Source organism: Vipera berus (genome assembly GCF_964194415.1).
Source record: "Vipera berus genome assembly, chromosome: W".
Taxonomy (NCBI): Eukaryota; Metazoa; Chordata; class Lepidosauria; order Squamata; family Viperidae; genus Vipera; species Vipera berus.
Window position 1 is genome coordinate 55,992,598 of NC_138210.1, and position 14,310 is coordinate 56,006,907.

Below are 14,310 nucleotides of genomic sequence, written 5' to 3' on the forward strand. Positions count from 1 at the left end.
TGTATTTGTCAGGGGTAAGCAACCTTGGCTCTTTGATGACTCGTGGACTTAAACTCCCAGAATTCCTGAGCCAGCATGGCTCAGCTTGGAAACCTCTCCCTTTCCCCTCAGCATGGCTGGCTCAGGAATTCTGGGAGTTGAAGTCCACGAGTCATCAAAGAGCCAAGGTTGCCTACTCCTGGTATATGTGATACTCCAGACCTAGCATATCTAGATTTTGCAGGCTAGATAACAGATGGGAGGGAGCATAGCCAATAGATCGGGAAAATGGAAAATGAAAAATGCTATACATGTCTGCCTTTCCGATACTCACCAGTCGGCCATGAAGCCGAGACATGACCAAAGCACGGGACGGGCCGACCGATGGAGAGAGGTATCCTCGCTCTGTAAACTGGCAGAGATAGAGAGACATTTGTGAGATGTTCAAACTCAGATTACAGAGTGAATTCAACGTTGTATTTGTTGGTTGACTTGGTGTGCACAGGCCCCATCTTACCTTCAAGCGACATCAAAAAATGAATCAATAAAAATAAAAATACGAGCATGCTGAACCAGCAGTAGAAACACAAGCAGCACAATAAAAAAAACAACCAAGGATCAATGGCGGGATTCATGGATACATTACATGCAATTCAACCATTGGGGGAAAAAAAATCTCCAAAGCCACCAGACTACTCCCAAGGTGTTGGCAAAAATCACCGACAAACTTAGGAAATCAGGAGCCAAGGCGGTTCAAATGAATACAAGCTTTATTGCATGCTAACGCTCTCTGCAAGAATCTGAACTACTAATGGTCAAAGCGAATTGGCGGTGGATGAGTCAATGGAATTCAAGGTGGGCTGGACTTAAGATCTCTTGTGGGTGCAAAGGAAGGCGAGACTGATGATGTGTTTGACCCCTCCCTTGGGCTCGAGCCTGGTCATCTCCTACAGTAGGGGTCTTCAAACGTGGCCCTTTTATGACTTGTGGACTTCAACTCCCAGAATTCCATGCCATCCCCAGAAGAGATAGGCTAGTTCGCCTCTTTTTAAATGTTTTCTCCATCAGTCTGGTGAGGTACTCCAGAAAAAAAAAGTGCTATCTTTACTGTAAAATGACATTAACAGAAGCTTAAAAATCCAAAGGCACAGCTCTTCCCTCCTCATTTTTACAGTGTAAGAAACTAGGATTGGTCCCCTTTTGAGATGTTTGCCGTGCCCCCTCCTCCAATTACTTCTGTGGACTCAATTTCTGCTTGTTTGACCTTTGTCTAGCCCAGAGCTTTTCAACCTTTTCACCCATTGTAGCACTTTTAGGATATGGCAACATCCGAGTACCACGTCGCCTAGCAAGGTGTCAAAAACTTGATGACACACCACCACCACCCAAAAAAGGAAAAAAGTGATGTACAGGTAGTCCTCGACTTACAACAGTTTATTTAGTGACCATTCGAAGTTATAATGGCACTGAAAAAAGTGCCCCCCAAGCCACAGCTGAGCAAGACACCTGCCTGCCCGCCCAGCAGCGCTCTTCCTCCTGTCCGAGGTTTTCACTGTTGTGAGCATTTCTGTTGAGGATTGGCAGCGGGGGTGGGGTGAGGGTGGGTGTTTGGTTTTTATTCCCCCCATCTGCTGGGTGGTTGTAGCAGGTTATGGTCACTTCACATGACCCTGGGACATTGTGACCATCATAAATACTGTATGAATCAGTTGCCAAGCATCTGAATGTAAATCACAAAACCCTGGAGATGCTGAAACATTCCAGCTGATCAGTGCTTCTTCTGGGCTCAGCAGAAGCGCCAGGATCAGCACCAAGCTCCAGCTGGAGCCTGGCGCTGATCCTGGTGCTTCCACTGAGCCCTGACAGCCCTGCAGCTCCAGCCATCTCTCGCTCAGGCTTGTGTGGTGCTGCCACCGGTTCAGCTCATTCCCCTCCCCCGCTACCACTTTTCTAGGATGGTCGCGCACCACCTACCAGGTGCCAATGTACCACAGGTGGTACCCGTACCACTGGTTGAAAAGCCCTGGTTTAGCCCAGGGGTAGGCAACCTTGGCTCTTTTATGACTCGTGGCCTTCAACTCCCAGAATTCCTGAGCCAGCCATGAGCCTGCTGGCTGAGGAATTCTGGGAGCTGAAGTCCTCAAGTCATAAAAGGGCCACGTTTGAAGTCCTACAGTCACATCTTCAGGGTCTTCCTAAAGTCCAGGAGGATCGTGTCTAGTCTAAGCTCAGGAGGAACGATATTCCAATGGGATTGTTGTGCTTACTGAAGCTGAAATTCCCACTTACTCTGTTTTGTTGCAGTCTCCCCATTGAAGGGACCAAGCCATCTTCACCCACAGGCTGGACTCTATGGAGATGAGGACTTTGAGCGTAGCGCCTGGCATAGGAGTCCTCAGAAGTCGGGAACACATCGTACCGGTCCGCAGGGGTCAGAGAGTGGCCTTTGTGGGCCGGTGATGCAACAGCATAAGGGTTATTGGGCAGGCATTTGTTGGGGGCAATATCCACCCTTCCCATGGGGGTGTTGGCATGCAGACTCCTAGGAGAGCTCATGATGGAGAGATCGTCACAGGAGGCAGCCTGTGCAACAGCTGATCGCGGAGGGCTCCGGTGGGCATCCTGAGGGCTCCGACGGGCATCCTGCGCGTCCGACGGGTGAGTCCGCGGCAACTTGGGAGGGTCGGTTGCTGGGGCTAGCGGGAGGGAATAGGCTCGGGAGGAACGCAGGGAAATCACAGGAGAAGGCTGTGACATCCGAGATGGAGGAGGAGGAGGTGGGCTTTCAGAGGAAGGCGGTAGCGGGGTCCGCGGGCGGGAAGAGAACTTGGTGCAACTGACAGGAGAAGGACATCCATGGGTCTGGGAAGACAGGGAGCTGCCAAGAGGAGATGAAGGAGAAGGAGAAAGTCAATTGTTGGTGATCCTGAAGGGCTTTGGAGAGCCAGAGTAGCCATCTGCTACTACATCCTTCCCACTCTTTACAACAGCAGGGATGTGTCCAACCTTGGCCACTTTTAAGACCGGCGGACTTCAACTCCCAGAATTCTGGCTGGGGAATTCTGGGAGTTGAAGTCCGCCGGTCTTAAAAGTGGCCAAGGTTGGACACATCCCTCCTCTACGACACCCACTGCGGCGAATCTGGTTTTGCCTCTCCTTACCTCAGTTCTGGCTGCTCTTTCTTTTCACGGCAGTAGCTCCCGTTGAGCGAACTGGATAGAGAAGCCCTCTTAAAGCAAGGGGATCCCTTCTGGATGTCAGGAAGGTGGAGGCTTTCGGATGAGGAGGTCTGGGCCTCCTGGATCCCCGAGAGGTGGGCAACTTCCAGCGACTCGGTGCTTTTGGCACAATCATCCTGGGGGAGCCGGATGTCCTCAAAGCTGGTGTGGGCAGAGACTGAGTGGCTGTGGAGACCCCCTTGGTTGCTGAGGTGGAAGCAGAAGGGGACATCTTTATTTTATGGTATTTATTTTATAACCCACCTTTATTGCTTTTTTTTTACAGATAACTCAAAAGGGGCAAACAAATGCACCTTCCTTCTCCTATTTTCCCCACAACAAAAACCCTGCGAGGTGTGTTAGGCTGAGAGTGAGCGGCTGGCCCAAAGTCACCCAGTTGATTTTCTATGCCTAAGGCACGACTAGAACTCACAGACTCCTGGCGATTGGTGATTGGCCCAAAGTCTAGCTGCTTTTCTTGCCTAAGGTGGGACTAGAACTCACAGACTCCTGGCGATTGGTGATTGGCCCGAAGTCTAGCTGCTTTTCTTGCCTAAGGTGGGACTAGAACTCAAAGACTCCTGGTGATTGCCCCAAAGCTGGCTGTCATGCTTAAGGCAAGACTAGAACTCACAGGCTCCTGGTGATTGGCCCAAAGTCTAGCTGCTTTTCTTTTCTAAGGTGGAACTAGAATTCACAGTCTCCTGGTGATTGCCCCAAAGTCACCCAGCCAACTTTCATGCCTAAGTCAAGACTAGAACTCACTGTCTCCTGGTGATTGGCCCAGTCTCCCAGTTGATTTTCTATGCCAAGGCAGGACTAGAACTCACAGGCTCCTGGCGATTGGTGATTGGCCCGAAGTCTAGCTGCTTTTCTTGCCTAAGGTGGGACTAGAACTCAAAGACTCCTGGTGATTGCCCCAAAGCTGGCTGTCATGCCTAAGACAGGAATAGAACCCATTGTTTCCTGGTGATTGCCCCAAAGCTGGCTGTCATGCCTAAGGCAGGACTAGAACTCACAGTCTCCTGTGCCTTAAGCATTAGACCAATACATCCGAGTGACTGTTCCAGGTCTCCATAACATTGCCCATTATTCCCAGTGCGAAGTCCAGCCCCTCCCTCTTCAGCCAAATGCTGCCCTGTCTGACCAGCTCCATCAAGATACCTTCCCAGTTCTTCCACAAGGACAACTTACAAATTCAGTTTTCTCATAAAATTCAGCTCTTGTCTTCTCCCACTATCTTTTTTTTCTTGTCCAGTTCTTACTTTAATAGCATTCACTCTCTTTTCACGGGATTATTCTTTCCAGAACTTTCTACGGTACATTATGTCCCATCTCCTTAGACACCTGACTACGCAAAATTGGCAATGCACTCACAACTGGGCTGTGTGTCTGTCCCCATACCCAGCCCTTACAGATTTCCACAGTTGCACTCGGCCACAGATGACTGGTTCATGGCCCAGATCCAGCTATTCATATCCAACTGGGTGTCTGCACTGAAATAGTAAGTCCGCATGCCAGGGTGTTCAGCCTATGGGAAAAAAGAAAAGAGAAAGAAGTTCCTTGTAATGGTTGGAGTCTCCACAAGAGGGCAGAAGATACACTTCAAACACCAGCAGAAAAGGAGAGAGCTGGAATTGTTGGTTTCCTATACCAGGGGTCCTCAACTTTGGCAACTTTAAGACTTGTGGACTTCAACTCCCAGAATTCCTCAGCCAGCAAAGAATTCTGGGAGTTGAAGTTCACAAGTCTTAAAGTTGCCAAGGTTGGAGACCCCTGTCCTATACCACTCCTAGCAAATAACGTCACTCTGCTTTGTAAGTGGCTGGACTCTTGCTCATTTCATTTTGTGGGGAGCTTCAAGATACTCTGTAGCAGCCTTTCTCAACCTTGGCAACTTGCAAGATATGAGGACTTCCAACTCCCAGAATTCCCTAGCATGGCTGGCTGGGGAATTCTGGGAGTTGAAGTCCACACATCTTCAAGCTGCCAAGGTTGAGAAACGCTGCTCTGTAGGACGGTTGCATGATTGCCTTAGTAAGGAGACACAACATGGCTATTTCGCAATCCATCGTTTTGAAGACACCTACTAGAGAAAGCTAGCCAACTATACTGGCAAAACATTCTGGGCAGCCTCTTGTCTGAGATGCAGTGAAAGATAATGAGTAGGTTTGCATTCAATTTGTCGCTGCCTGCCGTCGAATGTGGCTGTTTCACTGTCCTAAAGGTAGGATAGGAGCTTCAATAAGCAATTCTAAAACCTTGCCAAAAATGCTGCAGGGACTTGTTTAGGCAGTAGTAGCCAGGAGTCAATACTGACTCAGAGACACCAACACCACCAACAACAAAAAGGTCCTGCATTAGATTCGGTACCATTTGTATATCTTCCAGTCTATGCATCTCATGGTATTGAGTAGTGGGTTGGACTAGAAGATCGCCAAGGTCCCTTCCAACCCTATTATTCTGTGTTCTGGTTCCTCTGCCTGAAAGTCTCTGTAGATCAGCTGCTAGCAGGCAGAGCAAGAAATCCTAGTTGATACAGCTTTTAAACTAGGATAAGTGAAGCACTGTTTTGCTAGAAGCTGGATGCACACATGCCCTTGAGTTCCTTGAGAAGAAAAAAAAAGCAGGCTCAAAGATTCTAAATCAGGGGTGTCAAACTGCCGGCCATTGGGCTGGACGCGTCATCTGGAAGCCACGCCCACCCCATTGCCGGCAATGGCAAAATAGTCCCGATACGTTTTGCGACGTCACGTGACGTCGTGAGTTTGACAAGTCTGTTCTAAATCAATATATCATACAGTTAGTCCTCAACTTACAACTAGAAATGAGCCTGGAATTTTGATTAAAAATCATTGTGATCATGAAGAGGGTCAACAAATGACTTGATTTTTAGTACCCCTTTTATGATGATTCATAAAGCAAACTCATGTGGTCGTTAGGACAAAAACCCCATGGTCATTAAGTGTATTCAACCGGTGGCTTTTGCTATTTTCTGCTGGAAAACGTGAGCCAGCTGTCAATCACCCCAAATGCAATCAGGTGATTGGGGGGGGAGGAGTGGTAGCATTTGTATCTTCAAGGTCCTAACTAGCTTTTTTTGAAGTCTGTCATAATTTCACACTGGGGTTAAGTGAACGTTCATTAAGTCGAAGGCCACCTGTATTAGATAGATGAGCCAATAATGGAGGCAAATAGCTTCCCGTACAGTATTCACCACATATAGATCTTGCTGCTTAAAGCTGAGGCGATGGTCAGACTCTATGGTGGTGACCATGGATAAATTAAGGAGAAATTCCATCATCACAGGAGGGACAAAAGCATAAATGAGGGTCCTTCCTCCTGACCTTGAATACAAAGCGTCGGTTCTTCTTCTCCTTGGAGAAAGCTGTCCGAATCTCGTAGCTGGGGAGGAGGATACTGCCCAAAACCATCTCTTCACGGCTGTCTAGAACACACCCCGCAAAACCCCCACAGAAAGAAACTTGTCAGGGCTCCTGCTCAGAGCAGATGGGGAGAAAACTCCCCGTTGTCCACCAACACGACTGTTTCAAGGAACTGGGTTACGCTCACAGCAGTGTCTCTCAACTTCAAACCGTCACTAAACGAACAGTCGTCAGCCGAGGACTGCCTGCCTTTCTGTTTTTAAACTTCTGTTCCTAGTCCTTAGGAATGTTGCCTTTGATTTCTGCCTGTTGATGCATCGCCACACTTGGCCCACGAAACAGGCCTACCCAGTGGTGGGATTCAAATAGGTGAACCACCAGTTCTCTGTGTGGATGCCGCTTCCGGAAGTCCATTCTGGGCCTGGGCAACCAAAAAAATTAGCTACCGGTTCTGCCAAAGTGGTGCGAACCGGCTGAATCCCACCACCGGTCCTTACCTCCAAATGATTTGCTTCCACCTCAAGGAAACTGAAACAGAAAAAAAATCAAGAAAATCCAAATTACCTCTGTAGTAGAAGAGGCAGTAATTGGAAAGGACAAACCAGCGCCGTTTCCACAATTTGAGCCCAGAGCTATCCTGAAAGAAACGAAAAGAAAAAGTGGTGGGTTAGTCCAAAGCTGTGTCAAAAGTTTTACCCAGGTAGAACAGGATTCCCCAATTTTAACCCCTTTTAGGGCCCAGGTCTGCCAGAGTTCTGCAAAGATATCAAGTGATTTGGGGCCATTTCGCACCCATGATCAGAATTTTTCATTTTTTTTCCCCTGAGGTTTTAAAAGGGAATTGTGAAGAGTTGTTTCATTTTTGCATGATGCTAAACCCAATTTAAAACTGGCTACAGTTTTAGCCTGTTTCCAAAGTCCAGCTAGCAAGAAAACAACAGTTCAGCAATAGTACCGGTAGTCCCCAGCTTACAACCATTTGTTTAGTAACCGTTTGAAGTTACAATGGCCCTGAACAAAGTGTCGTATGACTGGTTTTCACCCTTACGACCATCGTAGCTTCCCCACAGACATGTGATCACAATTCAGACGCTTGGCAACTGGCGTGTATTTACGATAGGGCAGTTGCGTGTCCCGGGGTCACCTTTTGCAACCTCCTTCTGATAAGCAAAGTCAATGCGGAAGCCAGATTCACTTATTGTATTACTAACTTAACAACTACAACTACTTGCTTAACAAGTGTGGCAAGAACGGTCGTAAAATGGAGCATAGCCCACTTAACAACTGTCTCGCTGGACTTCCGGTGGCTGTGCGGCGCCGGAGACAGCCTTCCCGGGCTGCCCGCGGCTCAGCTGAGTGATTTTCGCCCGAAACAGCGCCGATCAGCTGTTCGGGCGAATTTGAAGCCCCCTCCTCGGGAGAAGAGGAGGGGGTGAGGCCCCAGGTAGGGGTCGAGTTCTCCGGGGCCGCCTGAGCTTGTAGCTTGGGCGGCCGAAGGATCGAACTCCCCCGTAGCCTGGGTCGCTCCCAGCTGGCCAGCGCCTCTGCTCCTGATTTCATGGAGCAGAGCCAGGCGTCTGCGACCACCCCTGCCTGAAGGAAGGACTATGGAATAAAAAGAGCAGGCAGAGCGGTACAAGAGGAAAAGGTGAAGAGGATTATTTTATTTTACTCTCGAGCTTGATGGACTTTTTAAACTTAAAGTGAAAGTGCGTCACAATTGAAAGTAAAAGATGGCGGCTAAACCTCCCCCTAAAACTCTTCGGAGTGCTGGAACTTCTCCGGTGCAACAATCATCATTGCAGGCATTGCATCCTCCTGATGTATTGACATCGAAGGACTTACAAGATGCTCTTGAAAAACATACCCAGGTAATTTTGAAATCAATTTTGAAATCAATGGGTGATAAATTTGCACAGATGGAGGAGAAATTGAAGAAGTTGGAGGAGAGAATGGAGGAGAGGATGGAACAGAAGTTCAGGGTGATGAAGGTAGACATTTTGTCTTCAGTGTATAAAGTGGCTGAATGTGTGGAAGATTTGGATGAAAAAGTGGAAGATTTGACTCAAAAGAATGCCATATTAGAAGCAAAAGTATTGGAGAATGAAGATTTAAGAGACAAAATGGATAGAGAATTGAGTCTTGCTCAATATTTCCAGATGCAGTTTGCCATTAGAATCAGAGGTTTAAAGGAGAATATTAAGGAAGATCTAAAGCAGCTGGTTTCTGAGGCTCTCGAAGTGGTATTGAATCAGCCAGCATCTGAAATAAAAGGAGGCATGGATAAAGTGTTTCGTGTGAACTCATGGATTGCTAGACAGAGAAAGTTGCCTAGAGATGTGGTGGTTTATTTTGTAAAAAGGGAAATTAGAGATGAAGTTATACAAGCTGCCTATGATACTAAAGTCGTGATTGCTGATCAAGAAGTTCTGGTTCTAAAAGAAATTCCTCCAAAGATTTTAAGGAGAAGGAAGGATTTTACATTTCTTGTGCAAGAGCTCAAGCAACGAGATATAAGGTTCAGATGGGAGATCCCAGCTGGGTTGATGGTGATGCATGAAGGTAAAAGGTACCGTCTGGTTACTGTGATGCAAGCGCGTGATTTTTACAATAATGTTTTAAAAGCAACCCCATTAACACTTCTGGAAGCTGCAAAGGGATCTGGAGAAGGTGAACATCAAGAGGCTGAAGATGGACAGACAGAGGAGAATGGTGCTGGAGGAGATCAAGTTATAACACCTTTGGATGATCCCAGAGAACAGAGGGTGACGCGTGCTGCTTTAAAACGATCAAGAAAGATAAAAGAACAAGATCAGCAGAAGTCTATGGAACTTTCACAACGTACTTACAGCCAAGTAGTGGGAGGTGGGAAAAGATTTGGGTGAGGAATGTAAAATTTATATAAGTTTGAAATCTAAGAGAGAATTTTTACAAAATGTTTTATAGATGGTATTTAGATTTTAAAAAGCTAAGTATGTATTTGAATTATTAGCCTAAATGTTGGAGGTGCGGTGATGAAGACGTAATATATTTTCATATATGCTGGACTTGTAAAAAGGTTAAGGCTTTTTGGATAAAAGTCTGGTGGAACATACTAAGTTGATGTTGAATTTAATTACGGCAGCAAGACTTTTGATAGGTTAGTACTGAAAGAGGAACTGCCGACCATAGAAGAGTGGACTTTAAAGGTTTCCGACCTGGTTGAAATGGCGAAGATTTCGGCCTATTTGAAAGATTACTTGCAGGAACGCTATATTATGGAAGGGAGAAAATGGCTTGAGTTTATCTAGAATAAGTATAGGGTTAAGAAGTTTTATATTTGAATAAGTCTTCTTTCTTTGTTTCTTTTTCTATATTAGTTTTTCTTTATATATATTTATATTACTAAGGTTTGTTTTATCCTATATAAGCTAGAGAGTGATAGATTTTAGAGTTTATGGTTGTTAGTATATGGTTGTTTATGATTGTTTTTTTTTATATATACCTTGTATTTAGCTCTGGGAAGTCGGGGGGGAGGGGGGGAGGGGGGAGAGGAAGGGGGGGAGGGAGAAGGGTGGGGGAGGGGGGATTTTTTAAGGGAAAAATTGTATGTTAAAACTTTTCAATAAAAAAAAAACAACTGTCTCGCTTAGCAACAGAAATTTTGGGCTCAGTTGTGGTCATAAGCCAAAGAGTACCTGGATTCAATTTCGTGAAAGCTTATCCATCCTCCTGCATTTCTCAGAAACCATTTACCTGCTTATAAAGCCAGCCACGCATTACAACAGGAGAGTTAGGATCTCTCTTGAAGGAGTTTGCTCTCTTCCCAAATGTGTGCACTTTCCGGACCGGCCGGGCTACATGTGGCTATGGAGAAACAAATGGATAAATGCAAAATAAACTTACTATATTAAAGAGTACACTCTCTACTGAGCTATCCATCCATTTAGCTCAGCATTACTGACCTTAAACAGTCCTCCAGAACGATGTTCAAACCAAGAATCCTAGTTAAAAAGCTAAGAGCTGAACCAAAATCCTCCGTGAAGAAAACCATGTCTCTGTCTGTGACCCACCGCAGGGGGGGAAAAAGGTGTTTTTGCAGCTTTCAAGGAATTTAAAATCTCCAAGTTAGAAATACCGTATTTCCACGAATATAAGACCTAACCAGAAAATAAGACCTAGAGTGACTTTTCAGGAGGCTCATAATTTAAGCCCCACCCCCAAAATAAGCCCCAGTTAAGATCATCAGCCAGTTGGATGCATTTAGTACGCCCGTTGCAACACACGATGGGTGTACTAAATTATAAAATAATTATATTAATTTTAATTAAATATAAATAAATATTATTGACATTATTTATTTGAATAAATGTAGATTGTTCTATGTGAAAAAATAAGACAGCGCTTGTAAATAAGCCCTAGCCTAGTGCGTCTTTTGGAGCAAAAATTAATATAAGACCTGGTCTTACGGTAAGAGGAAAGGGGTGTATTAGCAATGTATTCGAGGGCCAGGTGAAAAAGATCTGAGAAGATAATATGTGGTCTGTTATGAAGAATAAATCTGTCAAAAGAAGGGAAAATAATGTGCATCTATACCCGTGGTGGCGAACCTATGGCACGTGTGCCAGAGGTGGCAGGCAGAGCCCTCTCTTTGGGCACACGCGCCATTACCCCTGTCCTAGGCCTTCAGCTGGGTTTTATAAAACCTTTTCGCTTTAGGCCTCTGCCGCCGTGTGCAAAAAAAAAAAAAGTTTCAATCAATCAATTTCAACTTCTCATGGAAAAAAAAAGATCTTGCAAAGTTGGAATTGATTGAACTTTTTAGTCCCACCCAGTCTGCCGTTACCACCGCAGCCACGCCCACCCGATGGGCCACGCCCACCCGATGGGCCACGCCCACCCTGCACCCGACGATACATAAGTGGTTTTTGGGTTGCAGTTTGGGCACTCGGTCTCTAAAAGGTTCGCCATCACTGATCTATACACTCAGTTATACCGAAGTGAGAGTTGGGTGAATCAGGAGACATCCAAACATAAATTGCAACAGTGGGAATATGGTAAAATCAACAGAATGGATGAGTGAGTGGACTAGAGATAGTCCTTGACTTACAACAGTTTGCTTAGTGATGGTTCAAAGTTACAATGGCACTGGAATAAAAAGTTGAGCTATGACCATTTTTCACACTTATGACCGTTGCAGCATCCTCGTGGTCACGTGATTTACATTCGGTCACTTTGACAACTGACTCACATTTATGACAGTTAATAATAATAATAATTTTATTTATATACCGCCCTTCTCCCGAAGGACTCAGGGCGGTGAACAGGGCAGATATATAAAAAATACAAAAATACAAAAGTTAAAAGAAAATTAAACATATGCCCAACTAAAAACAGTAAATACAGATATTAAAAATGACCATAAAAACCCAACCCATCCCCCTTCAGGCCAGGCCGGCTTGTTCAAATAAGAGTGTCTTCAGATCGCGACGGAAGGAGCGAAGGTCGGGCGCCATCCGGAGCTCAACCAGCAACCGGTTCCATAGCTCCGGGGCGCCCACAGAGAAGGACCTCCCCCTGGGGGCCACTAATCGACATTCTCTGATCGGTGGCACCCTGAGGAGGCCCTCTCTGTGGGAGCGCACAGGGCGGAGGGAAGTTGATGCCGGCAGCAAGTGCTCCCTAAGGTAAGTTGCAATGTCCCGGGGAAAGTCATGTGACCTCCTTTTGTGACCTTCTGACAAGCAATGTCCATGGGGAAGCCAGATTCACTTAACAACTGTGTTATTAATTTAACAGCTGCAGTGAATTTGCTTAACAGCTGTGGCAAGAAAAGTCGTAAAATGGGGCAAAACTGACTTAACAAATTTCTCACTAAGCAACATAAATTTTGGGCTCAACCGTGGTCGTACATTGAGGGCTGTCTGGAATGTAAAGGAATGAATTTGAACTGAAAATAAATGTGAAACATTGTAGGAAACATCAAGGAAGTTGGCCATATACAAAGAACAAATGAGAACTGTATCAGAAAACTTACTTTTTCTTTCTGGTGTTTTCCCGCAGGTATAAGGTGTGCTTTTTGGATCAAATGTTGATCCGTCAGTTGCAACCATTAATTGCGGGGGGAAAAATGAATGGATCAAAAGGAAGTGGACGAAAATAAGTTTTGATTGGGTGAAATTGATGAGATCCTCAAAAGGAGAAGTTAAAAGAATCAAAGGCAATCCACAAATTTATGGATGGACTTGAGGGATATAGTCTGAACCCAGCTGTATTTTATTTTCTTGTCCCTCATTTCTTGCCTTCATTGTTTTTTTACTTACTACTTTTAACTCCTTTTCTGTGCTTTGTATAATGTTGTTTAGCCCCAAAGGGAGTGTCCTGTTTCTCATAGTAAGCAATGGATGTTTTAATTGCTATTACTGTATCACAAGTTTTAAATAAGAAGTTTAAACCATTAAAATTGTATCTAGGTGCATAGGAGACTATTATATTGTGGCTTTATTCCTTGAAAAGTGCTTTATCTTTCTAAGGAACTAAAAGGTCAGTGAGATTTTCTTTTCAAACCATCAAGATACCCCCAATAGCTAATGCAGGCATATAAGGACAAGAGTAAATATTTGAGGATTAGAAATTGTTATGCAAGTTTTTTTAGATTTCCTTCTTTCTTGGAATAGGATTCTAGTGTTGTTCTTTTAAAAAGCACAAGTGTTTGACCCAAGAGATAACCAATTACTTTGAAGTTCTTTGAAAATAAGACTTGAGTAACAGCCCAACAACACTCAGGAAAAACAAATATAGGTGAAAGAAATGGTGGGTGACTCATTTTTATGTCTCATTTGTCAGGTTCCCATCAATTCCAGGTCCTCACCTTTGTTCCCATCGAGACTGAAGAGATGGTGGCTGTACTGCTGGCTAAACTCAGACCACTTTTAGGTCTATTCCCTTCTGACATTGTCCCCGGTGAATTTGATGTTAATCTGCAAAAAAAAAAACCCAACCAGATTATATTATAAATGTAATGCTTTAGAGTAGTGTTTCTCAGCCATGGCGACAAGAGAAAGCATGGGTTTCAACTCCCATAATTCCTCAGCCAGCCATGTTGATTGAGGAATTCTGGGAGTTGAAGTTCACACATCTTCAAGTTGCCAAGGCTGAGAAACACTGCTTTAGGCCAGGGGTCCCCAACCTCCAGTCCGTGGACCAGTACCGGGCTGTGGCATGCCAGCAACTGGGTTACGCAAACAAGCAAAGCCCCATCCGCAAGATGCAGGCAGCATACAAAACTACGCACCCTCCGGTCCATGGAAAAACCTCTCCCCGTGGAACCAGTCCCTGGTATCCAAAAGTTTGGGGACCTCTGCTTAGGGAAGGGGTCTTCAAACTTGGCCCTTTCATGACTTGTGGACTTCAACTCCCAGAATTCCTCAGCCAGGCACGCTGGCTGAGGAATTCTGGGAGTTGAAGTCCACAAGTCATAAAAGGGCCAAGTTTGAAGACCCCTGGCTTAGGGGGAACTTACAAGTAGAAGACCACCAATTTGAAACAATCCATTTTTGAGAAAGACAGAGCATACGTCGTCAGCTTTTCAAAAGGTATCAAATGTAACCATCCCTGGAGATTTTCAAGAGATTGGACAGCCATTTATCCAGAATGGTGTAAGGTCTCCTGCTCAAATAGGGGGTTGGACTAGAAGACCTCCAAGGTCCCTTCTAACCCTTGTTATTGTATGTAATTCTAACCCTAAC

At 45.3% G+C, this 14,310-nt stretch overlaps 1 protein-coding gene across 1 annotated transcript in view; it reads right to left on the bottom strand.

Moving 5' to 3' along the window:
• Window positions 1–13,517, bottom strand: part of LOC308676306 (pleckstrin homology domain-containing family A member 4-like) — a gene marked incomplete at both ends in the record, with an annotated part of 44,683 nt that extends 31,166 nt beyond the window's left edge. The window contains 8 exons of the mRNA XM_081342118.1: window positions 314–391; window positions 2,269–2,857; window positions 3,141–3,404; window positions 4,613–4,728; window positions 6,545–6,645; window positions 7,148–7,220; window positions 10,319–10,429; window positions 13,434–13,517. Coding sequence (XP_081198244.1) covers window positions 314–391; window positions 2,269–2,857; window positions 3,141–3,404; window positions 4,613–4,728; window positions 6,545–6,645; window positions 7,148–7,220; window positions 10,319–10,429; window positions 13,434–13,517 — 1,416 coding nt within the window. The remainder of the gene's footprint in view (window positions 1–313; window positions 392–2,268; window positions 2,858–3,140; window positions 3,405–4,612; window positions 4,729–6,544; window positions 6,646–7,147; window positions 7,221–10,318; window positions 10,430–13,433) is intronic.
• Window positions 13,518–14,310: the final 793 nt, after the last annotated feature.